General features: G+C 47.3%; 1 protein-coding gene across 3 annotated transcripts in view; it reads right to left on the bottom strand.

Moving 5' to 3' along the window:
• Positions 1-24,501, bottom strand: part of MGRN1 (mahogunin ring finger 1) — a 109,464-nt gene that overhangs the window by 69,918 nt on the left and 15,045 nt on the right. For all 3 annotated transcript variants that reach the window (XM_005312140.5, XM_005312139.5, XM_005312141.5), the window contains exons 2-4: positions 18,938-19,056; positions 17,289-17,377; positions 8,045-8,191 (exon numbers count right to left, since the gene is read on the bottom strand). In XM_005312140.5, the coding sequence (XP_005312197.1) occupies positions 8,045-8,191; positions 17,289-17,377; positions 18,938-19,056 (355 nt within the window). The remainder of the gene's footprint in view (positions 1-8,044; positions 8,192-17,288; positions 17,378-18,937; positions 19,057-24,501) is intronic.

Genomic DNA, 24,501 nt, shown 5'->3' with positions numbered 1-24,501 from the left:
GTGGGCTCAGGAGAGGGAAACAGCACAGGAACACAGCCCTGATCTGCAGTCAAGTTGATCAGTTCCATAGTGGCCTGGCTGAGAATATTAGTCAACAGGGCAGCACACAGCACTGCAGACAAGGGGCCCAGGCTAGCAAAGGCTGACCCCACAGATCTGGAGTATGGGCACTGCCGGCATGTGGTTTAGCAGGCTCGGGTCTCCTCAATACTTTTGAAGAGGAAGCCTGGCCCGTCCCCTCACACGCACAGCTGAAAGCTTCAGCAGTGATCTAACAGTGATAAATCATTCCACACCTCCCCCCATTTGCTGACAGGCTGTCTGCGCCCCGCCTGCGAGATGGCATTTGGTGCCCTCTAATGGCTGCACACAGAGAGCAGCAGCAGCTCAGCATTGGATCAGCATTTGGGCCAAGCAGCAGGAACTAAATTTGACATCCTCCTCCCACACCCAAGTCTCCAAGCCCCATGCCCCCTTCCCTCCCTGCAAGAGAAGCACCCTTGGTCTAAGGGCAGTACGACTCCACTAGCTCAAGGACATCCCCCACCAGTTGCACCAACACCAGATCCAGGGGTGTTGGCCGACTCTCCCTCCACACTTACGGTGGAGTGACAGTTCTTTCACTGTATAGGGTCTTACTCTGAAACCAAGGCATCACCTGGAGCAATAGGGTCACCTGCCACCCTCCAGGCCTTCTGCACTTGTAATCAGCTGGGTTCTCCGCCCTAACCCAAGTTAGAAGTTCCAGCAGGGCTGTAAGCATCCAAGGAAATTTCCGCCTGGTGCAACTATTTACCATGTCCAGGGTGTAAGTAATGTCTTACAAATCACAGGGGAAGCAAAGGGGTGTTTAGCAGAGTTCAAACCCAGGACCTACAGTCCAGACCTTTATGTACTTGAGTTAAAGGAGTAACTCCATTGGTTAGCCATAGTAATAGGCTGTTATCCTCAGTATCCTCCATTGTAAGGGAGAGGAATAGCAGCGGCTCTGTAAAAACAAATGGTTTGAAACAGGGGCTTTGTGCTTGCTCAAAGAGCAGGGGATGGAAAGAAACCAAGCAAGGGAGGCAAGGAGAATGGGAGACGAGGCTCCTGAGGTGAAAGAGAATGAGAGAAGGGCAGAGGTGTGCGAAGGGCAAGACCATGGCTCTGAGGAAAGTGTGCAAGGAAAGAGGAAGTCAGGGAGTAGACATATGGCTAGGAGATCTGGATTCAGCATCTTAAAAGGATTAAGGATCTGATTAGCCCTTTTGTGATACAGAAGCAGAGCTCACAGACTGTTAGGAACTAAAGCGCCTGCTGTGGTTGGGAAGCACACTTGCAACTTCCACAAAATACAACTCGGCCAAGGTAACTAACGCAGCGCGTGCAGAAAAGAGATGGTAAGGAACAGCTCCCACGAGGACTCCAAAGAACACGACAACAGCCGCCACCACCTACTGTGCCCTGCCTCTGCTCCAGCCAGGAGCACGATGCAGCTCCCACATATTTACACAACAGCAGTCATCTCCCTCATGTTTTCTGTCTTGCATTCAGAGCTTAAAGCTTCCCAGAGCTCCATAGTAATGCTTTTGTTGCCATGGTTGCATGGTACAGTTGGTTGGCTCCTTAGATGAACTTTTAACTAGCTGACAGTTCCATTTCCAAGTTGTTGGTTGGCAGTCTAAAGCAGGGGATGTTCTCTTTGGAGTCCACAGCAAGCTGCTCCAGGACAGCTACACCACTCACCCACCTAATAGCAGAGAGATTTAATGCTGTTCTGACACACATGATCAATAGTTAGCTATCCATGGCCTGTTTGGAGCACCACTGCACACCTACCATTATAAGGCACCAACCCAGGGAAAGCGCCTGCTCATCTGCCCTTACCCTTACGCGCTTAGGCCACTACTTTCAAACTGGGGGGCCTAAAGTTAGGCTCCTAAATCCACAATCAAGTCCTTAGGATTTAGTCGCCGATTGTCAGAGAAGCTGAGCACTTACAAATCCCACTCAAGCCAGTGGGAGCAGGAAGCTTGGAGAAAAAGAGACCACTTCTATTTTAGGAGTTTAAACTTCTGATTTTAGGCCTCCCAGTTTGGCCTCAGCTATCTTGGTGATGAGCACAGCATAAATGTCTGGAGGAGAAAGAACTGAGGATGTCTTACCCAGCCGGCCTGAGCCAAAAATTACATGCCCCAGACAAGTGAGCATACAGGACCTCCTCCCCAGTTGGTGTACACTGGCATAGTTACACCGGAAATCCATTGCCACGACATTGACACCAGCTAAGGACCTGGCTGGTAGAATTTTGCCAGGCTAATTAGACGGTCAGTGGACTCACTTGCACGGGGTGCAAAAGACTGATTTTGCAAATTGACAGGTGGGCAAATAATAAAAACAATCCAGGGGACTGCACTAAAACGTGCTTTGTTCATTCTTGCTGGGGTAGTTTCATTTTAATGATTTATGACAATACTTTACAATGTACTAAAAAATGTTCAGAACAGTACAGCATAAAAATAACACAGCTGTAGTAATAGGAGATCTTGCTGCAACCTCTGTTATTAAAGTGCTGTGGGGAGGTGGGAAGTGACAGCTGCTTTGTGTGTGAATTATAGGGCACGCAGGTGAGTGTGGTTTTACTTACCGTACAGTCAAATCAGCTAAAGCGAGTACACTGTGTACCTGTCTGACTCCTTCCATCAATGACATCAAAGAACCAACTCAATTGCTGGCTAGGTGTTAATGGCCCCATCATACAGATGAGGAAACTGAAGTGGAGAAGGAAAGGGACTTGCCCAAGGTCACATCCAACTGGGAGAAGCACTGGGAATGAAACACAAATGCCTCGAGTTCCAGTCCCCATCCCCTGAGCTAATCACTAGACAATTCTTAGGACTTGCTAGAAGAGATGAGGGAGAAGACAGCCTTCCCCAGCCACAAGACTGTACTTCATTGTAGCTTGCACAGCATTTGGAGCTCCTCAGACAAGACCTGCTCAAGAAGGCAGACGTTCTCATCATCGCAGCTAGGAAGACATTTTATCGATGGGCACAACTACCACCACATGGACTGTCAGCCAATGTAGTTAGCATTCCACACCAGTCCCACATTTAGAATTATCTTGCTTCAAAAGCCTGTATGTACCGCCTGTGTGCAGCCTGCCTTACAATAAGCAGCACAGAAGAAAATTTAAGAGCATGGGTCTGCCTTTTGGGGATGCACTTGAGTTCCATCTGCAAGTCTGAGTGTAGGCAGCTTGCATTTTGGTCTGGGTGTTCTTGGTGGATTTTCATGCTGAGAGCGGCAAGAGTTGGGAAAGCCAATAGTGCTTTGCTGATGTTCTGAGTCCCAGGAGTTGGCATGGAATTGACACCCCGCTCCCCCATACTGCATCCTCTCCTTTCACCTAGGAAAGGGATCTGCAGTCAACTTTACTTCCCCTTCAGACGTAAGCGTAACAAGTCAGGCATAGGCATCACTTCAATTCAATGAGATGTTACTGGCAGAATAAGCTAGACAAATGTTGCTAAACAGCTGAGTATGAAAAGTCAGACCCCTCAGGTCTCCGTCAGAGCAGTTAGGACCCATGCAGGACAGGTCACGCACCGTGTTTGGGGTTTGATCCCGTGTCCGTTTGTGTGTCCATTCCTGACCTGGTGGCAGGTTGCCATATAGTGCAATGTCATCTCTCTCCTTTCTCCCAGGAAGAGAGACAGCTTCTCCGCACCGCCCCAGAGAAACTCTGGCCTGCTGAGTGTGTGAAATCTGCTCTTTGGCAGGCAGGTTTCACCATCCCAAGACTGTAGCTGATCTAGATTTGCTAGCTGGACTTGCTGTGTAAGAGGTGCTGCATTCATATTTACTCTAACCAGCATGCCCAAGTTGCTCAGTTTCTCTGCAGCTGCACTAGCATGTAAGGCAAGAGGGGGGTAAACTCTTATTTACCTGTGAGCAGTGAAATCTCTGGAACTTAGTTTTATGGCATATGAGTTCCAAGCACTACAGCATTTCTTTGGGGGCTGCTATCTGTATGGTTCAAAGCAGGCTTTGGCCTTAAAGACAGGAGTAGGCTTGTGCCCAGCAGCAAATACCCAGCCCTGGATTGCTTCACACCCTTCTCCTTGATTGTACAGAGAAGCCAAATTAAGCATGAGTGTCTATAGCAGAAAGGACTTTCACAGGCCATGAATAAATAAATAAATTAATTAATGGAGATATCCCATCTCCTAGAACTGGAAGGGACCTTGAAAGGTCATCAAGTCCAGCCCCCTGCCTTCACTAGCAGGACCAATTTTTTTTGCCCCAAATCCCTAAATGGCCCCCTGAAGGATTGAACTCACAACCTTGGGTTTAGTGGGCCAATGCTCAAACCACTAAGCTATCCCTCCCCCTTAATAAGCATGAGACTATTAAGTGACAAGAGGCTCATCTAGTACTGCTGCCTCCTTTTTGTACACACTCAACTGAATGCAGCCAGTAGGCCAAGCCATACATTTGATTAGCTGGTTCACCGCCATCAAAAGGAATTAAGTTCAAAATCCCACATGCAAACAGAATGTGTAACAGGTAAGTGACCCCATGTCACATGTGCTGTCAGTTTAAGAGAGACTGGGTTGGGTGGGGTGGTTTTGCAACACCTAATACTAATAGAAATGAAATGTAATAAATCATTCCAATGAAATCAGCTGTGCTTCATTGTGCCTGCAAGAAAACAGTGCAGGATAAGTAATCCAGGGAATAGTATCTCTTGTCTCTAAAGCACATGGAGAGGAAAAGCTCTGCACAAGCAATATCCTCACGCAGTTAGAAACCAAGACTATCAGGTCACCTTTGGCAGCACAGAATTGGTCCTTAAAGCGCACGTCCAGCCCAGATGGCTAGTTTTAAGTGACTCCAGTCATGGGGCTGACTCCAACTCTTTCCCTTAGGGGACTACTGAACCCTCAGACCTCACAGTTAGGAAATGGTTCTGGGACATTCAGCAAGACACCTGCAGCTGGAAAATCCCTAGGTACCCTGTTTTAACAAAGAGCATGACATGCCAGTGTGATGTGAGGCTTTGGACAGATGAGGGAAGGGATCTCAAAGCTACTAATCATGCAAATGAAACACACAGGCTGCTCATACAACACACACATGCCATCTTCCCCAGCCTAACAGATTCCAGAAAACGCAGCTGGTCCCATGAAACAGACAGACAAGTCTCAGACAGAGAAGAGACAAGTCTCCCCTCCTTGTGTCTTCAAGATGGATTCCCATGGTATTGATGTCATTCCTTTTTCAATTGGAGTGCTGAGCCATTCCAGGAGGAGATTTCCTTTTGTCTGTGAAATGGACCCCAGTTCTCTTAGCAAAGGGAAGGAGACCTATTAGCTCTGGATAGAACTGTAGGATAAGCAGGCCATGGGGGGTTGTGGTCCATGGATGAATGGTCTCTGCACAGGATGCCTCTCCCCAAGACCTGAGAGTCCCTCCTCCAAAATGCAGCAAAATGTCTCTAAGAGGCCCAAGCCATGCTCCAAGCAGGAGACTGAAGCAAACATCATGTTAGTGTGATTAGGGATTGTGGGGTGGGTCTTTCAGCAAAGCAGCCAGGGAAGTGAGCTTCAGCCATTTAGAACTTCCAAGGAGCACACTGCAGACTGGTGGTTAAGAGAACACGTTCGCCTTGGCACCCTTTGGAGGAAGCCTCTCCTGCTTCAGAGATTGGCTTCCACTTAAGAAGAAAAAGTGAGTTTGGTTTTCAGAGAGATCCTGCTCCTCCCCCGGAAGCGTTGGGCATATCAGTCTGAAGGGGGGGGTATTGATTCTAAAACACACAACAGTTGCACACACTGACCCTTCAGTTTAGATGTTACCATCAAACCAATGGAGATAAAGTACCCTCAGTGATCGTTCACTCCAATTAGTGTGCTAAAAATGCAGCTCTCCACTTTGAGGTGTTCTAAAAATGCAGCCCAGAGTTGTTTTTTCCACCAGAACTTGAAGAGAATAAATCAAAGTAATTATAGTGTTTGCCCTTACAGAACTGCTTGGCAAAGCTAAAATCGGGGCTTTAAAAGAAGGTTTTTAGTAGCAGCATGCTAAATCCAGAGAAGCAGAGATACCCACTTCGGGCAGCTGCACAAGCCCCAAGATGTGCTTACAGAGCCGCCACCACCATCACATGGGAAAATAGTCTGGGTTGAATTAAAGCAGCTTATAAAGTCTATATTTGCTGCTCTCTTCCCCAGATCCCTATTACCTACCACATCTGCATGAAAACAGGATCTTGGCTTCAGAAGAGTCCACCGGCTTCTGTTGCAACTGTAACCACTACCAGTCATAAGCCCTCATTATCCTCCTTGTATGGGTGGGGAAACTGAGGCATGGTTGATTTGCTCAGGGATCAATGAAAGGCAGGAACAGAACCCAGCTGTGCTCTTTCAGTCTAAGGGCTTGCGCACTGGACAGCTATGCCACCCCAACATTAAGGCATAGTCCCTAAAGATGGTCCTCTTTCCAGAGCAAGGGCGAGGGATATTCTGCAGGGCAGTAGGAGAGAAGCTGGCACTGCTGCCTAGCCATGTTGCACCAGTTTTAGGGACAGAGGACTTCAAGTGCCAAGAGTGTCAAGCCAAGACCTTTGCTAGCACTAAATTCACAGGAAACATTTTTAAAGACTTACGAAAACATAACCTGGAAACAGTTAGGATTTCTAGGAGCCTGCCTATACACTGCACTGCTCAGGAGAGACTGGGGCTAAAGAGCTGCGTTTTCAAAGCTTCCCAAGAGGTGCCAAAGCTCTGTAAGAGGAGCTAATTTATTACTTTTCACAAAGAGTAAAGACAGCTGCAGGCTTTAACAAAACTAGAGAGGAGCCTGATCAAAATCCTGACTTTGGACACCCTCCAAGTTTGGAGGAATTCACATCTGGATGGGAATGTTCAGCCTTTGGCCTCATTTCTAAAAATAACATTCATTGATCATTAGCAGGATGTTTATATTGTGCCTAAAGCAAGTCTTTTGACATGAATTCTGTTTGATTTTTTTTCACTTTAATCATCAATAGATCACTTATCTTAAATTACACAAGTTTCCTTTGAAAGCCAGTATGATGTAGAACACAATTGCAGAAGCCCTTAATGCTAACTGTAGAGACATGTCAGTCATCAATTATAGTTCTACATGAAGCTTCTCCAGGTTGCAGATTTCTGTTAGCAACAAAAGATCCTGAGCTATTTATAAACAGAGGGGTCTAAAAATCATGCCCATCAGAGGCCTGCAGTAGTAAGTCAACAGGCCCCCAAATGTGTACTTAAATTGCATGGAAAAAAAGAGCACCCTAGGTCTTTAAACACAGAAGCATGTCCCTTGAGACTAAAACAGCCCAAAAATATGAAACTCCGCCTTGACTGGACACAGCCTAGATATGCTGACCTACATTAAGCATTGCATACTCGGACTTTGAGTCTTCATGACTGAATTATATTGACAATACAAGCCACACTAAAATTGCATTGGTTGAACTTTGACCACCCCCATCGACCATACAAATGTTAGAGTAGACACCTGGAGGGAAACATCTAACAGGCAATACTGCCTATAAAACACAGGAGAGCCCCTTCAGTATAATTAATTGTATAAGATGGTCATTTAATCACAAAAGTAGGGGAGAGGCAGCTTGATTCCTTACACATTTTTCCCTCTCCTGATCCTTGAAGGGTGCTCATTCTCACCGCATCAGTTCCATTGACCCAGGGGTCCCAATGAAAAGGGACATCCTCTTCAAATCTAGTCAATCAATTTAAAAACATGAGTTTACACCTTCAGGAGTTACACTTTGTGTCTCCCTGACAAACTGTATGGTTTTAGTTTTCTTTTCCCAAATGTGCATGGAAGAACCCACACAACCAACTAACAGAGCTGCCAAATGCACAAAGCAAGCAAACTGGAAAGGAGAAACCTCACGCTCTCTCCTGCCTCCTTAGGTGTTACTTGTACCAGGAGAAAAATTTCAGACAGACTTGTGACCTGTAAGTCGCCAGTGCCCCTTTAAATCTGTTTTCCCACGACTTACACTGCCATGCCACTGATGAATTCCTCTGTAGCTTGGCAGTAGATTGTGATGGCAACACGGGCATCAGCATCAAAGGTGAATTCTAGGCTGTACAGGACTTTCTGCTTCCCGTTCTCCTCAGTAGGACTGTCTAGGTCATCTTTATACCTACAAGAAAAAGCCAGAGTCAGGACAAACATTACAGATGGAAGAGACTTACTATCTCACCTACTTCATCCCCAGAGGCCAGTGTAAGAGTGTTTCTAGAGTATGTTAAGTTTTGTCCAGTACAGTCTTAATGACTCAAGCGATGGGTCACCATGTCACCGCAGAGAGTTCCACCGTTCCGGCAGAGCTCACTGTCAGGAAGGTTTTTCTGATATTCAGCCTAAATTTCCTTGTTATCTGCCTCAGATCAAGATACCCCCCTAAACCCATCCAAGTCACCTGTTCTTGGGAGTAACCCCAAGAAGCGCAAGTCTCACTGAGATGAACATTTAAACCAAGAGGAGGAGATCTGCCCTAAGAAGCACCTGAATCTCATTCAGAGGTTATCTATCTGCAAAATGCCTGCTATTGACATCTGTTAGCTGATCTCAGTGTCACTCTATTCAGTCCCTGGGAGGTGACATTCACAATCCTACAGAAGAGAAAGCACTATAAATGAAGTTATCTGCGCAATGGACAATGCACACTACAGCCTGGTTTCCGCCAATGTAAGTGCCCTAGTACACGACATAATAACTCCATCTCCACAAGAGGCATAGGGCTTACGTCAGCGTGACACTGTTCCTTACATCGACTGCCGTTGGCTGTCATTCTTGTCAATTTCACGGCTCCACTGGAGCCATGACATTGATAAGAAAGCCAGCTCCCAGCTAGGCTGCTGCTGGGTCTCCGCCCCAAGCTGGGCTGCCACCCAGGCTCCTGGCTTAGGCTGCCACCCGGGCTCCCCGATTCCCTGCTGGGAGCATGGCAGCTGACCAGACTCTGGGCATGGATCACGCCGCTGGAGGTGAAACACACCGGGCAGCTTCCCCTCCACTCTCAGTAGGGAGGTAAGAAGGCCTGGCCAGGCAGCTGGGCTCCCGGTGGGAAGCAGTGCAGAGCTGAGAGCCCTGGATCGCAGTCCCCCACACTGCCCCTCTTCAGCCAGTGGAAGTGCTCCTAGTGAGGACGCGCACCATCGACGGGAGGGCAGCGTGGACGTCAGCCATCACATTAATTACTGCGATGGCTGTAAGTTGACCTAACATAGATCAATTTAAGATTGTAGTGTAGACATGCCCTAACAGAAAGATACAGAAAGGACAAGATGCACTTGGAAATCAGAGAAGTATGTAATTTAAAATGCTACTCCATCACCACCTTTATGTTCTGAGGGCCATGCTTCAGGGTTTCAGCTGGACACCTGCAGTGGTCAGAAAGGGATTCCCTCCACAACATATTTGGGGAGTTTTTTTTTTTTTTTTTTTTTTTTAATATCTCCTTCCTTCATCAGCGATGAGTATGGCTGGAGATGGGACATTGGGCTCTGAGGTGACACCGAGCATTCTCTCTCTCACGTGCTTAGACGGCTGGCTGTTGCTCACATGCTCAGGGTCTAACTGATCGCCATATGGAGGGTCGAGAAAGATATTCTCCTAGGTGAGATTGGCAGTGATTTGGGGCATTTTTCACCCTCCTATGCAGTTTGGGGTGCAGGTCACTTGCCAGGATTAGCTGGGTCTATCTCACTTAGTTCCTTGCCATTGCAGGGGCCTCAAGCGCTGGGCACGGCCAGAGGGCCATGCCCAGAAGAGGACGCTGCGATCCAGGGAGCAATGCAGGTCTTAGAGGTGGAGCAGAAGTGACGGCGGTGAGACGCTACTAGAGGGAGGCTCACCGGCAACCAAGAGCAAATTCCCAGCACAGCCAGCAGGAGGCACCGAGGTGGTGAGTCCCGCCCCATTACAGTGCCTTAGTTATTTATGTGCTTGTAGAAAAGTTATTTCTGTGGATCAGTTTTAAACAGATTGCCTTTTAAATGCCTATAATGATACTGAGCTTCCTGCCCAAGCCCAGCCTCTAACATTCTACCAGTAGCACATCGAGGCTCAGCTGGTTAAATTAGGTGGACAAACCATTCAGGAAGGTCTGGATAACAAAGGAGCTTTTGCCTAGAATCCTTCTGGCTCTAGAGCACCTGTAGATCTTCTCTCCCAAATGGCCATATAGAGCACTTTATGAAGCTATCCGGAATACACAGTAGATGTAGCTAGATGTAACTTTAGCAGGATGTCTCCAAGGGAACCCATTTAGACCTCATTCAGTGAGATCAATAACTGCTGCTTCCTCTGGACAACACCAACATAAATTCCACCTTAAGCGGGCATTTAATAGGTATGAGGTTTTAAAGCATCGACGATTTAATATAAAAGCTGCCAAATAAAGATTAAAAATAGTCAAATTAAACCAGCAATGCAGGGAATGGTTACAGCCTTATTTTTATTTCCTTAGTGCACAGCTATCTGGAATATTCCACACAAATCAAGCAGGAGATGACAGACCTTTCTCCAGGGTTCACCTAAGTCAAAACAGGAACTGGCTTCTTCACCAGAGCTTTTCCAACTTGCTAGATTAAAAAGGACAAAAGCAAGAAATAGCTGCCATTCTGAAACCGTGGCTGCTGTGACCTACATAAGGCAGCCAAAGAAGAACGTGACCAGGTTGCGTTTGCACGATTATGCAAATAGATAAAGACCTGGTTTAAGTGTGGTTACCAGTGCCACTCAAGAGAATAAATACACGGCAAAGCTCAAGGCTGTAAGCGTGGCAAGGCATAGCCAGATCAGCAACCTCTCCGAGCGAGCGCGAGTGTAACTTCGGAATTTCAAGCAGACCGACAGCCTGGGAGACTGAAGGAAGCAGAAACCTCTAGACCAGCAGTTTTCAACCTTTTCCCACTTGCAGATCCCTACAGAATTTCAAATGGAGGTGCGGACCACTTTAGAAATCTTAGACAGTCTGTGGACCCCCAGGGGGCTGCAGACCACTGGTTGAAAACCACTGCTCTAGACAGGTACAACACAGAGAGCAGCAGTGCAAGCTTCCCTGCACCATCCCATGCCAGTGTGCCTGCCCCTGAGCTCGAAGAACCCCCCCTAAAGGCTCAGGAGAGGTCTGTCTCCATGCCACCACCCACCACTGACATGGGGGGGGGGTAAATCAGTACCAATTTTGATGGGGAAGGGGATGGTGATGGGGACACCTCTCCAGTGGGAAATGTACCAAAACCTAGACCTCATTTCATATAGGCAACCAGGCAGGCATTGGCCAGGAATATCACCGGCGGAGGCACGGTATAGGCCAGTTTAGGCTAGATCACTGTTGCAATATTTATGCTTAACGGTAATGGTGCACAAGGCATACCAATATATTTATATGTTGCAGATAATATATGTTAGTGTGTACACACACACACACGTGCACACATGCTAGCCAGCATATATTAGCCAACAATTTTAATCAAATTTCTGGAAGTAAATATAAATCTATTGATGATAAACTTGCAGATGACACAAAGATTGATATAATGCGAAATAATGATGGAGGACAAGGCAGTCATACAGAGTCATTTGGATTGCTTATTAAACTGTGCCCATTCAAACAAAACATGTTCATCCAGCCAAATGCAAAAGTTACATGCCTGGGAACAAGGAATGTAGGCCAGACCTACAGAAGGGGGACTGTATCCTGGAAAGCAGTGATTATGAACAGCATTTAGGGATTATAGTGGACAAGCAACTGAACATGAGCTCCTAGTGCAATGCTGTGGCAAAAAGGGCTAATATTTTCCTTGGATGGATACACAGGGAGTACTGAGGAGTGAAGAGCGTTTTCATGGCATTGGCAGGACTGATACTAGAATACTACATCCAGTTCTGGGGTCCACATTTTAAAAAGGATGTTGAGAAAATAGGACAGGGTGCAGAAAAGAGCCACAAAAATGATTCAAAGGCTGAAGAAAGTGCCTTAGAGTAAGGGACTTAAAAAGCTCAATCTGTTTAGCTTATAAGAAAGATTGAGATGTGCCTTGATTACAGTGAACAGGTATCTTCACAGGGAGAAAATATTGAGTACTAAAGGGCTCTCTAATCTAGCAGAGAAAGGCAGAACAAGAACCAATGATTGGAAGCTGAAGCCAGACAATTTCAAACTGGAAATAAGGCACAAATATTTATCAGTATTAACAACAATAATAAAGTCTATTTCTTATAGAGCTTCTTTTATCAGCAGATCTCAATGTGTTTCACAAAACCCCTTGAGGCGGAGAAACATCATCCCCATTTTACAGATCAGAAACTGTCGCACTGGGAGGCTTGCCCCAGGCCACACAGGGAGACCATCGCATAGCAGGTAATTGAAGCCGAGTCCCCCACATCCTTAGCCAGTGCCCTAACCACTGAACTATCTTTCCTCCAGTGAGGGTAATTAACCATTGGAACAAATGACCAAAGGAAGTAGTGGGTTATCCATCTCTTAATGTCCTCAAATCCAGACTGGCTGCCTTTTTGGAAGATGCTTTAGTCAAAAACAAGCTATTGGGCTCAACACAGGGGAACTGGGTGCAATGTAATATGGCCTGTGATATCTAGATGATCTAATGGTCCCTTCTGATCCCTGCCCCAAGGAGCTTACCACCTGATTCCAGAAGTGATACAAGTGAGAGAAGCAAATGCCATGCGTGACGAAGAAAGGAGAGAACAGGACTGTGTGGCCCCTAAAACAACCTGGGCCAAGTTAAATGAAGTCACACAGGGATGAAATAGCCCTGCAGCTCCCAGTGCTGTCAATGAGAGATGCATAGGCAGTTGATTTTCTGCTGAGCACCTACACATTCCAGGGCTGCTTTGATCTGAGACGCACCCACTGCAACATGGGTTCCTCTGCTTGTCTCTCTTCCTTGAAGTTCTCTCTTGGGGACAGCAGGAGTTTTACTTTCTATCCCTGGGCCTGTCGGTTCTCAGCATGAACTGGCCACAAAGCAGGAGCCAAGTTACAGAAGTAGGGTGATGCAACAAAGGGTATGTCTTCACTACCCGCCGTATCGGCGGGTAGCAATCGATTTATCCGGGATCGATATATCGCGTCTCGTTAATATGCGATATGATCGATCCCCGAACGCACTCACCGTCCACTCCGGAACTCCACCAGAGCGAGCGGCGGTAGCGCAGTCGATGGGGGAGCCGTGGCCGTCGATCCTGCGCCGTGTGGACCCCAGGTAATTCAATCCAAGATACTTCGACTTTAGCTCCGCTATTTGTGTAGCTGAAGTTGCATATCTTGGATCGATCCCCCCCGCCAGTGTAGACCAGCCCAAAGGTGCAGGCCTCAATTACAAACAAGCAACTATTCGCTGCTAGCAAGTGCCAGGTAAATCGCTCTGGGCAGACTCCCAAGCGGTATACTGCCTGCCTCTTCCAGCATTCCCATGCAGCCTCCCTTTGCCCCCACAACTCAGGCAAGATGTGGACAAATTGGAGAAAGTCCAGAGAAGAGCAACAAAAATGATTAAAGGTGTAGAAAACATGACCTATGAGGGAAGATTTAAAAAAATTGGGTTTGTTTAGTCTGGAGAAGAGAAGATTGAGAGAGGACATAATAGTTTTCAAGTACATAAAAGATTGTTACAAGGAGAAGGGAGGAAAATTGTTCTTCTTAACCTCTGAGGATAGGACAAGAAGCAATGGGCTTAAATTGCAGCAAGGGCGGTTTAGGTTGGACATTAGGAAAAACTTCCTGTCAGAGTGGTTAAGCACTGAAATAAATTGCCTAGGGAGGTTGTGGAATCTCCATCATTGGGGATTTTTAAGAGCAGGTTGGACAAACACCTGTCAGGGATGGTCTAGAGATAATACTTAGTCCTGCCTTGAGTGCAGGGGACTGGACTAGATGACCTCTCAAGGTCCCTTCCAGTTCTATGATAAGTCCAAAGAAAGCAGCAGCGGCAGAGGGCAACAAGATCCCACCATGAGATGGCCTCTTTCCACACACATAATGTCCTCAGGACTCTGAATCTCCCTCCAAGAACTGGAGATGCCATCCAGGTTAGGAGCTGCTGACTTACGCTGGCTTCCTGACTTACTTTCAAACTTATTCACAGCACCAAGAGGAGAAAACATCCTCAGCCATTTGACTCCCAGGACTTTGCAAGGTGAGAATTTGCTTGCAGCTGTTCTATCTCCTGTGGGGACTCAGCAGCTGGCAGAGTTCCTACCAGGAACTCACAGTCAGCTTATGAAGTGGCAGGGCAGGAGGGAAGTGAGGCCATCTTACTCAGTTACATTCAACAGGAGAGCCCACCCCTGCCCCTTCTGAAGTTAACACAGTCTGGTCCTGGCAGAAAATCAGGAATTCACAAAAGTTCTCAAAGACACAGAGGTTCAGGAGGGAACATTCATGAGTGTGGAATTTCTTCAGGTGACCACCATAAATACTTCAGGATTGGCAACACACTGAACCTTGCTCACCAGTCACAGCATGGCCGGGAGCCAGAGTGGAAGTTTCCTCACACCCTCCGCCAAAGCTCTGAACTGCAATCTAGAAGAATCACCTCGCCCTCTAGACAGGTGAGACTCCAGCTAACAATCCGGAGCCAGGGAAAGCCAAAGAGCTGGTGGGAATTTTACAGTCAGATCTCACCTTCCATCAAAAAGTGAGCCAAATTCAGCCTCATTTTACAGGGACAGGAGGGAGAGAAGAGGAGAATCTCCAGAGAACTATGAACTGGCTGTTTTTCCATGTTTGCAATCACAAAGAAACCCTTGCTGGAGAGGTCAGGGAGGGGGTTTTGCATGTTCCTAGAGAGGGGGTCGAACTTCCACTCAGGACAGGCAGCACAATGCAAACTGAGACTGTTCCCTTGTGAAAAAGGCTGCTAACCCTTAAGTGTTAAAATTCCTTAAGTATCTGGGTCACTAGAACTCCTAAACATACTGATCTCAAGAGAAAATTAAACAACGCAGCGCTGACCGTGCTCTGGAGCTGACCCAGGACCAGTAAGACTGGCTGCCATGTGAAAGCAACAGGTCTGTGGCATCTTACACGCATTTAACATGCGCAAATTCAGCTTTACGTGGTCAGCAAAAACAAAAAACAAAACAAAAAGAGAAAAATAACAATTTAAATACTGTTCCTGTAGTGCGGGCGATTCCGCCCGCTATTACACTCAATGTAATTTTGACTATACGTGGTTTTCGCTTTATGCGCTGATCGCGGAACGTAACCCCAGTGTAAGATGAGACAGACCTGTAGTGCTACCACCTGCATCTACGTGGGTTCATCGCTGTGGCACCACTAAGCACCTTACAAACAGCAATGCAGCCTCAACTCCCCCGGAAGGCAGGTCAATCTCATTCTCCCCACTTGACAAACAGGGAAACTAAGTCACAAAGCAGGGAGATGACTTGTCCATCAGCAGGCCAATGACAGAGCTAAGATTAGCACTTACAAATTCCTGTACTAGCAGCAGGCCCTTTCACAGATGTAAGACTGCATATCTGAGAGCTGGTGCATTGCTAACATATGCTTCCTAGAGCAGTGCTTCTCAAGCTATCTGATGTGGGGGACCGGCAATTTTTTTTCCCCAATGTGCCAGGGACCAGTGCCATATTATTATCTTATGAGGAAACTCACCGCGGACCGGCAGCCGATGGCTCGCAGACCGGCACCGGTCCGCAGACCACCACTTTGAGAAGCACTGTCCTAGAGGACTAAGACACTGTTTACAGAGCGAGTCCTGGCTTCAGAGGAAGCAGAAACTAAGGTGTTATTCCAATGGAGACACACATATCCTTTGGGTGGAAGAGCCAAGAGATCTTCAGAACATGGACGTTTACCAAGGCCCACTATCTGAGCAGGCGCGTCTTCCTTCTCCACCTGTCCAGCTCATTCTGAGACCATCACTGAGTTTTTGACCATTAAAAAAGACAAATCAGAGTTTTCAAAGAAAAACAAGGTTGATCAGTTTCAAGTGCAGTTCTGGCTAATCTAATCCCTTTTCTACCAAGAGAGACAAGGTGGGTGAGACAAATTCTTTTATTGGACCAACTCCTGGTGGTGAGAGAGACAAACTTTCAAGCCACACAGAGCTCTTCTTCAGGGCTGGGAAAGGTACTCCCAGTGTCACAGCAAAATGCAAGGTGGAACAGAGTGTTTAGCATAAGTAGTTAGCATATATCTTATGTTCTTATGACCATTCAAGGTGGTCATAGTACAAAAAGAGGGGATTAGTAGGTTACAGATTATTGTAATAAGCCATAAATCTGGTGTCTGTGCAGTCCACGATTGTTAGTGTCTAGCAAAGTAATACATTTAAGCTCCCAGCAGCTACAACTACACTGCCATACACTTTATACCAAGGCACCCAAACCTTGCCCATCCATGACCTGAAATTGGCAATTTACCAGGAATGCATAAATTTCCATAAAATGACAAACTGCACAGAGACTCTAGGGGCTGTATGAAATGCTCCATGCAGCTGCCAGGCTGCTCAGACTGTATGCTGGGACCTAGATCTACCCCAAGGCTCTACACCTGTATTAAACAAGTACAGCTGCAGGCTGATTGCTAAGACACTCCACAGCTACGTTTAATCCACAGACCAAACTCTAGCTATCGCTGCATTTGATTTAGGTGCAGAGCAGTGAGATACAGACCCGTTAGGCTGGATGATCTATTTCCCTAGAAGTGTGAGATACAGTCACCTAAAAGCATGTGGATCAAGTGGGACTACACTGTGTCTTAGCCAGCAAGAAAAATCTGAGGCAGAGTTTTATTCAAAACTAATCAGTCCTCCTTGCCTGGGCCTTGCACCAAAACCAACTTCTAGCTTTGCAAACACAAAAGTTCAGAAAGAAATCTGTCTGCAGGTTTAGTGACATGACTAATATTTTCCATTTGTTTTAGTGTTCCTGAGTGAAACCCAAGTGTCACAGCTTCCTACAAGGCAGCGTTTGCGCTACTCAGCCTCTGGAGAAAGATGCCTCCCCAAGTGCTGGTTGGAAATGCTGATTACCCGACTCTAGGGAAATAACTAATGGGAGTTATCTGAAAAGCCCTGGACAGCACTAATCACATGTGAACCCTGAATATTCTGACCTCCCTTGGGAGTGTCACTGGAATAAGGACTTGTCACTTAGTGCTCTGAAGAGAAGGCCATCAAATGTAGGTATGACCCACCCTTTGCCCTCAATGCAACAAACAGTTTGGTCAGTAAAGGTACCTCACAAGACGTAGAGAATCTTTGCGGATATTCACCAAACTTCTCAGCGTCTTCACAGGCTCATGTGGGGCTGGTGTGACATAGGGAAACTAGAATGAGAGGCAAGGAGTTGCTTTGTTAATACACCAGCTTGAGAATTAACACTTTAAACAAGATGCAGCCTATCTAATACAAGAAACATCCACACTGTCCGAGATCATGCTTATGTCAACACTGGGCTGCAACCAACCACAACTGGCACTAACCAGCAATCCCACTGGCAGGCTCAGTAGAGAGACTCAAGCTGAATAGGCCAGAGAGACTACTCAGTCCTCTCCAGCTCAGCAGTAGTCCCCACAGCAGAGTGTATGCACACTGGCAGGACACAGTGCAGAGCCTGTCCTGAAGCTGCCCATGCTGTCCCAATGCAGCACTTTTCACCACAACCAGACATCGATCTCTTAAATACCGCACAGCTCATGCACATCTACTGTTAACTTGTCTGCCACAGGCAGGAGGAGGCACCTCTTCATGCTTGTGCTTTCTACTCCCCTCCTGGAAAGTTTGGTATTTGTTTAGTCTAAAATAAATCTCCATCCTTAGTTTGATAAGAAGGAATATAACACGTTCCTAAGTACTACAGCCTAGGCTTGGCCACCTGAGCTCTTCTCCTGTTCAAAAGGAGAAAGTCTGAGGAAAAGACCCACGGGGAAATCCAGGACCAAGACTACTGTCATTGTGCAAGAGAGACCAATTTACTTTCTCTCCCAGTCAGAACTAATAGCCTCAGAGGTGCACACAAAGGGAAAAAAAAAAAAAAGGTCTTGGACAGGGTCTTTGGCAGTAGGGAGTTAGCTGAAAGCCTGCACTGAATTTATCCCCAGGTCTAAAACCTCCCTGCAGGAGAATCCAGGAGGTTATAGCAGTGCAACAGGTTTACAAGTGACTCCAAGGTAACTATACGGGAATCAGTGTCTCTCATCCTCAGTGCTGAGATCAGGTCAGAACTACTCAGCTCAGCAGTCTGCATTAAAGGGAAAAAGAACTAATGGCAATTAGGCTATTCATATCAAGGCTGTTCATAAGACTTGGAAGCTTGTATAAAATGCCAAATTTGAGAGTCAGGAGCTGTCACCCGTAACAAACTGAACCATGCAGCACTGTTACTTCCTGTTCATACCAAAGCAATCACAAGAAGAAAAAAATCTCTCTCCAAACAGAGCATTCTGCAATTCCATATTGCTGTCCATGCCAGGATCTCAGACCTCTTTACAGTCTTGTCAGACACTTGAGAGGTAGGCATTATCCCCATATTGCAAATTGGAAAACAGAAGCAGAGACAGGCTATGTGATTTGCCCAAAACCTGTGCTGCAGTGGGGCTGGATTGTGGCAGGATGGCACTTTTGCCACATGGAGGATGCCATTTTGTTCTCAAAATGGCATCCTCCATGCTGATGGGGGCATTATACCAGATGCCCACTCACAATATACCTCTGCCCAAGATCACACAGCAAGTCACTGGCAGAGCCAGAAATGGAACATCCCGATCCCCTAGTACTGTGCACCAGCTCCAAGAAAATGTTCAGTCTCCTTCTGGGTAAGTATCAAAGCTGGGTTTCCTACTGACAGACGCATACAGATGTGAAATTAACAGCACATGTGAACTTGCCTGAACGGGTCTGTTCCCCAGGAAGTTTAAATCCATGTTCTCCCCAAAGAGGTAACCCTCGGGATGTGGGGTATCAAACTTCTCACCTCCCATGAAAAAGTGACTTGCAAAGTAGTTTCCTGGAAAGAGAAAAAAATTAATGTGAGATTCATTCCTGGAGCATGGCAGAAATGTGCAGCATTTAGTTGGGGGGGAAGGTGGCTGAGTGGGGGAGCATAAGACACAAACAAGACTTTTTTTTAGGCAACAGCCATAAATCGCAGTGCCGCATTAGACAGCTCCTGGCAACGCTACATCATGTGGAGTCAGCGCCAACAGCACTGGGCAAGAAGCAGCATCCAGAACCCTACAGAAAACAAGTCACTGGACGTTTTTCATAAAAATATGCCCTACTTCAAATGGGACTTATATCAGGGACATTCTCTGGCCTGTGTCATACAGGGGGGCAGAGGAGAGGATCACAGTGGGGCCTCATGGCCTTGGAATCCATGTATTACAGGGTTGTTAACCCTATCATAAGTTTCTCCCCCAAGGAAGGAAAGGGGCAGATTCTTCACAAAACTGCTGAATTCTGGGAATTCTCCCACGTTCCAACCTCATTTTCAAGGTCCGCCATCTGCCTAGCCAATAAGGAACAGACACATTTCCTTTCAGATCCCATGAATGTAGTTCCTCATACAGCCAGAGGAGTGACTGTCAAGCAATGCTTGGTTCTCCTCCCCTCCCCATGCCCCTAGGGTGAAAACACATTAAGTCTTTACAGATAGGGTGCTAGAGGTAACCCACACAGATGCATGCCTTGATTAAACACAGACGGCTATAACTGTAAAAAACAGACATCTGTAAGAGATAAACCCCAAGACTGAACACAACTTTCCCTCGCCACAGATTCATTTAATTCCATTTCAAGGGGATGAACTGAGGCAGCAAAGGGTGTGAGACGAAGCTGGGTGCAAGGTCATTGAAACTCCCCCCTCCAGCAGTAACTGAATTACTCACAATGCCACACTCAATCTAGTCACTTGCAGAAAAGAGCTAGCCGCTTTGGGCAACTGCAGCTCTCAAATGCAGCTGTCACATGTTCACAGCACAGAGAAGTGAGAGGTGGCACAGACCTATTAAGACCCATCCGAGCGATCTTCCTGCAGTTTTGAACTGGGGCTTTTCCATGCCCACAATGAGAAAGGAAATGGGCCGAATATAGCTTCACTGTCTTGGCTCGGTGCAATATACAGGAATTTTGGGCCCCTCAAAAGAGCACTACCTAGAATGATTGCATCTGGAAGGTTATGGAGAGGAAGGAGAGGAATTCAATGGGCGGGATTCTCCATCCATCTGGCTAGCAGAACTGGTGAGTTGCTCTCTAAAAACAAGAGGGGTTTCATGAAAGGTTTCTGCTTTTTCAATTATATTTGTTCCTTTTGGCTCCAAGAAAGGCTTTTTTTTTTTTTTTACCCTTCACAGCTGGTACCACTTTAATGATGAGCTCCCCACTGCTGAGCTCAGCTAACAAGCTCACAGACCTCCAGATGTTTGTGTTTTAAAAACAAGCCTGCTCCCTGGATACACCAATCACAAGCTTCGCCTAGGTCCAGTACCAAGTCCACTGCAGCAGCATGGCAGTATTGAGGTATCCCAAACCACAGACCCCCAGGCAACTAGGAGCAAAAGGAAAAGCTATTCCGGTTACAAATCCAAGCCAGATTTTTTTGCTCAATATAGCCACTCAGCCAAGGATGCATTGTGATATTTATGCTTATGCTGTGGTTTGTGAAAGCAGGATTTAGGAATCAATTTTACATTTTATGTAGGTCACGCAGGAGGATGTTTTGATGCATTTGATCTGATTAACTCCAAGGAAAATTCCTCTGCAAGAAATCTCAGAATTTCAGTGGCTGATTATCCTGGCTCAGTGTCAGATGGCTTGCTCTTGACTCTGGTTTTGTATTCCATGAATGGGACGTGTTAACAGGGTTATAGCTCATCTCAATAAACCTGGATTTATGTGCAGTTCACATTAACATTACTGTACACAAATCCCCATATATTCAAAGGAGGTTGTATCCTTTAGTAGCCTCATCAGAGCATCCATGGTGCTTTTTCTCCCACAGGAATTCAAAGTGCTTTATACAACCATGAACCAACCTTGCATAGACCTACTCGTGTGAGTAAGGTTTGCAGGAGCAGGCACTATCCCCACATAGATCACTTTGCCCACCACTGAAATGCAGCCCCAGCAGCTGTTCAAAAGAGCACAGCAATGCTACGCTACGTAGCAGTTCCGGATGAGAAGTGAGGCAGAATATCATAGCCAACTGGAACTGCAGGAGGGATTTTAGGAAGGTGGAACAGAACTGGCCGACTGTAATCTGGCCAGGACATTGCAGCTAGTATTTTCACACTTCTGAGAAGTGCTATTAGGATCTTTAACGTCCACAAATGATTAGATCTCTGTTTTTGTTCTCATCCAGAAGATGGCCCACCTAGCAACACAGCCACCCTCTAATTACAAGCTAGAGCATCTGTTCGGTACTCAGTCAAGAATCTCTCCTCCACTATATTACATCCCGGAGCACCCAGGATTTTACCTAAGGCAGTGGTTCTCAATCTGTGGTCCCCAGACCCCTGAGGGTCTGCAGACTATTTCTAAGGCGGGGTCTCAAAGTCCCGACCCGCGGGCCATCTGTGGCCTGAGAACCTCTCCAATGTGGGCTGCAGGGCTCCAGAAATTTTGGGACCGGGTCTCTCCCTTGGTCCTGCCCCTGAGCACACACCCCCCCCCCCCCCCCGTGCATCCCCCGGGCGATTTAAAATGGCCTGTGGCCCCGGCCACCACCGGCAGCGGAGTGGAGCTGAGCTGAGAGGCTTCCTGCGTGCTCGCTCCACATGGCTGCTGGCCCCTCCCTGAAGCCCCAGGGCAGGGCTGTGCCTCCGCACGCTGCCCCCACCCCAAGCGCCCCTGCGACCAATGGGAAGCTGCGGGGGCAGAGTCCCCCCCGGCCCGCAGTCCCCCCCAGCATGCCCCGCTTTGGAGCCCCAGGTAAGCACCGCACCCCCTGACCCCCTCCCAGAGCCTGCATTCCCATCCCCTCCCCACATACTCCCTCCCGCCCCCAAACTCCCTTCCAGATCCTGCACCCCCTACCCACACACCCCCCAGCCCCCAAACTCCCTCCCAGAGCCTGCAACCCCACCCCCTGTCCCAGCCCAGAGCCTGCACCCAGCACCCAAACTCCCTCCCAGAGTCTGCACCCCAGACCCCCTCCCCCACCCAAACTCCCTCCCAGAGCCCAACCTCTCACACCTTCTGCACCCCAACTCCCTCCCAGAGCCTGCACCCCAATCCCCTATCGCAGACCTCCTCCCCCACCCAAACTCCCTCCCAGAGCCTTAGGCAGGTGGGGGGCGGAGTTTGGAGGGCAGGTTCTGGGCAGCATGAGTGACATTATTGGAGGATTTGAGGACTGGCACTGGCCCTAAGGTAAATTGAGTTTGAGACCCCTGGTCTAAGGGGTCCATGAAAGTTTGTTGTTACCACAGAACAGTGGTTTTCAACCTGTGGTCACTGGGCCCCTGGAGGTCTGCAGACTATGTCTAAGATTTCCAAAGTGGTCCGCATCTCCATTCAGGGCCGGCTCCAGGCACCTGCTAAGGCTCCAGGCACCTGCCTGGGGTAGCACATGCTAAGGGGCGGCACTCCGTCCATTCTTGGGGCGGCAATAATGGTAGAGCCGGCCCTGTTTTCATTCAACATTTTTTAGGGGTCTGCAAACAAAAAAAGGCTGAGAACCACTGCCCTAGAGGCCTCTCATTCACAAGTACTGCCCAGGCCTGACATCATTTAGCTTGCAAAGTATCTGACAATATCGCAGCCCTACCTCAGATGGGTGTTGGAAGGATAATGAATGTGTGAGGCACTCAGTGCTATGGAAAAGTCTATAAATAAAGCTTGCCATACTGATGGCAGGCTGTATATGCCATCCAAAGCTGGGGAGGACTTCCAAGTCAAAATGTGAATTCTTGCTCTGCGGATGGCCCTTCTGCCTTAAAGTAGTAAGGGTCTGCCTTGAGCCAGAGGTGCATGATCCAGAGGACAGCCATTATGTGACCCCAAACACTATTCCTCCATTCCTCCCCTAGGGCAACTAGTAGATGTATGAGTGCATATGCACGTAAAGTGCTCATTGAAAGGCAGACATTCCAAGCAAGAAACGCAGCACTGTGCAAATCCTAGAGAGCATAGGGCAAGGGGTTTATAGGAGCTAAGAGGAAAAGAGCCAGAACAGCATCAGAAGCCCTTGGGGGTACTCGTAAAGACTTGGGGAAATAAACTAAATTAGTGCTAGATGGTTACCTAACAAGTCAAAGATGGCAGTTACCTGTGGTGACAGAGTCATAATACAGTGTGCAATAGTCAGGAAAATATAAGGAGGTGAACACTGTGACCGGTTGGATCACAGAAACCCCCTTGGGAGCTGCCACCTGATGTGCAAAGACTACCCCTGCACCAGTTTTCCCTGCCAGCTCAGGACTCCAGCACCCTGTCTTGCTGAGCCAGACACTCCCGTCTGCTCCAACACAGACCCAGGGTCTGAATTATTTGCCCCAAAGCTGCAGGTTTACCTGAGAACAGCTCACAGAAGTGTGCTTGTCTTTAGCACTCAGATGCCCAACTCCCAATGGGGTCTAAACCCAAATGAATCCGTTTTACCCTGTATAAAGCTTATGCAGGGCAAACTCAAACTGTTTGCCCTCTATAACACAGATAGAGAGAGAGATGCACAGCTGTTTGCCCCTCCCCCCCCCCAGGTATTAATACATACTCTGAGTTAATTAATAAGTAAAAAGTGATTTTATTAAATACAGAAAGTAGGATTTAAGTGGTTCCAAGCAGTAACAGACAGAACAAAGTAAGTTACCAAGCAAAATCAAAGAAAATGCACAAATCTATGTCTAATCAAACTAAATACAGATAAGATCCTCACCAGTTCCAGAATGCTCCCTTTTACAGGCTAATCTCCTTTTAGTCTGGGTCCAGCAATCACTCACACCCCCTGTAGTTACTGTCTTTTGTTCCAGTTTCCTTCAAGTATCCTGGGGGTGGAGAGGCTCCTTCTTTAGCCAGCTGAAGACAAAATGGAGGGGTCTCCCATGGGTTGAAATAGACTCTCTCTTGTGGGTGGAGACCCCCCTCCTCACTCCTATGCAAAGTCCAGCTCCAAGATGGAGTTCTGGATTCACCTGGGCAAGTCACATGTCCCTGCATGACTCAGTCTTTACAGGCCGAAGCCATTGTCCACATGGTATCTTGTATGTCTCCAGGAAGACGTCTTATGTGGATTGGAGCATTCCAAGATGCATTGTACCCCAAGTGCTTCCTGATCAGGTACTTAGCCTTGCGAATACCTTCCTAAAGCTGACCAAATGCCTCACAAAGCTTACTTAGAAACCAAGCAAGTATACAGCCCATATTCTTAACCTCAAGTAGAAAATGATATATGTGTACAAACAGGATGAACAGATATAGTAGACCATAACCTTTACAGAGATATGTTACATGGCAC

Source organism: Chrysemys picta, chromosome 10, assembly GCF_011386835.1.
Source record: "Chrysemys picta bellii isolate R12L10 chromosome 10, ASM1138683v2, whole genome shotgun sequence".
NCBI lineage: Eukaryota > Metazoa > Chordata > Testudines > Emydidae > Chrysemys > Chrysemys picta.
This window is presented reverse-complemented; position numbering and strand designations above follow the sequence as displayed.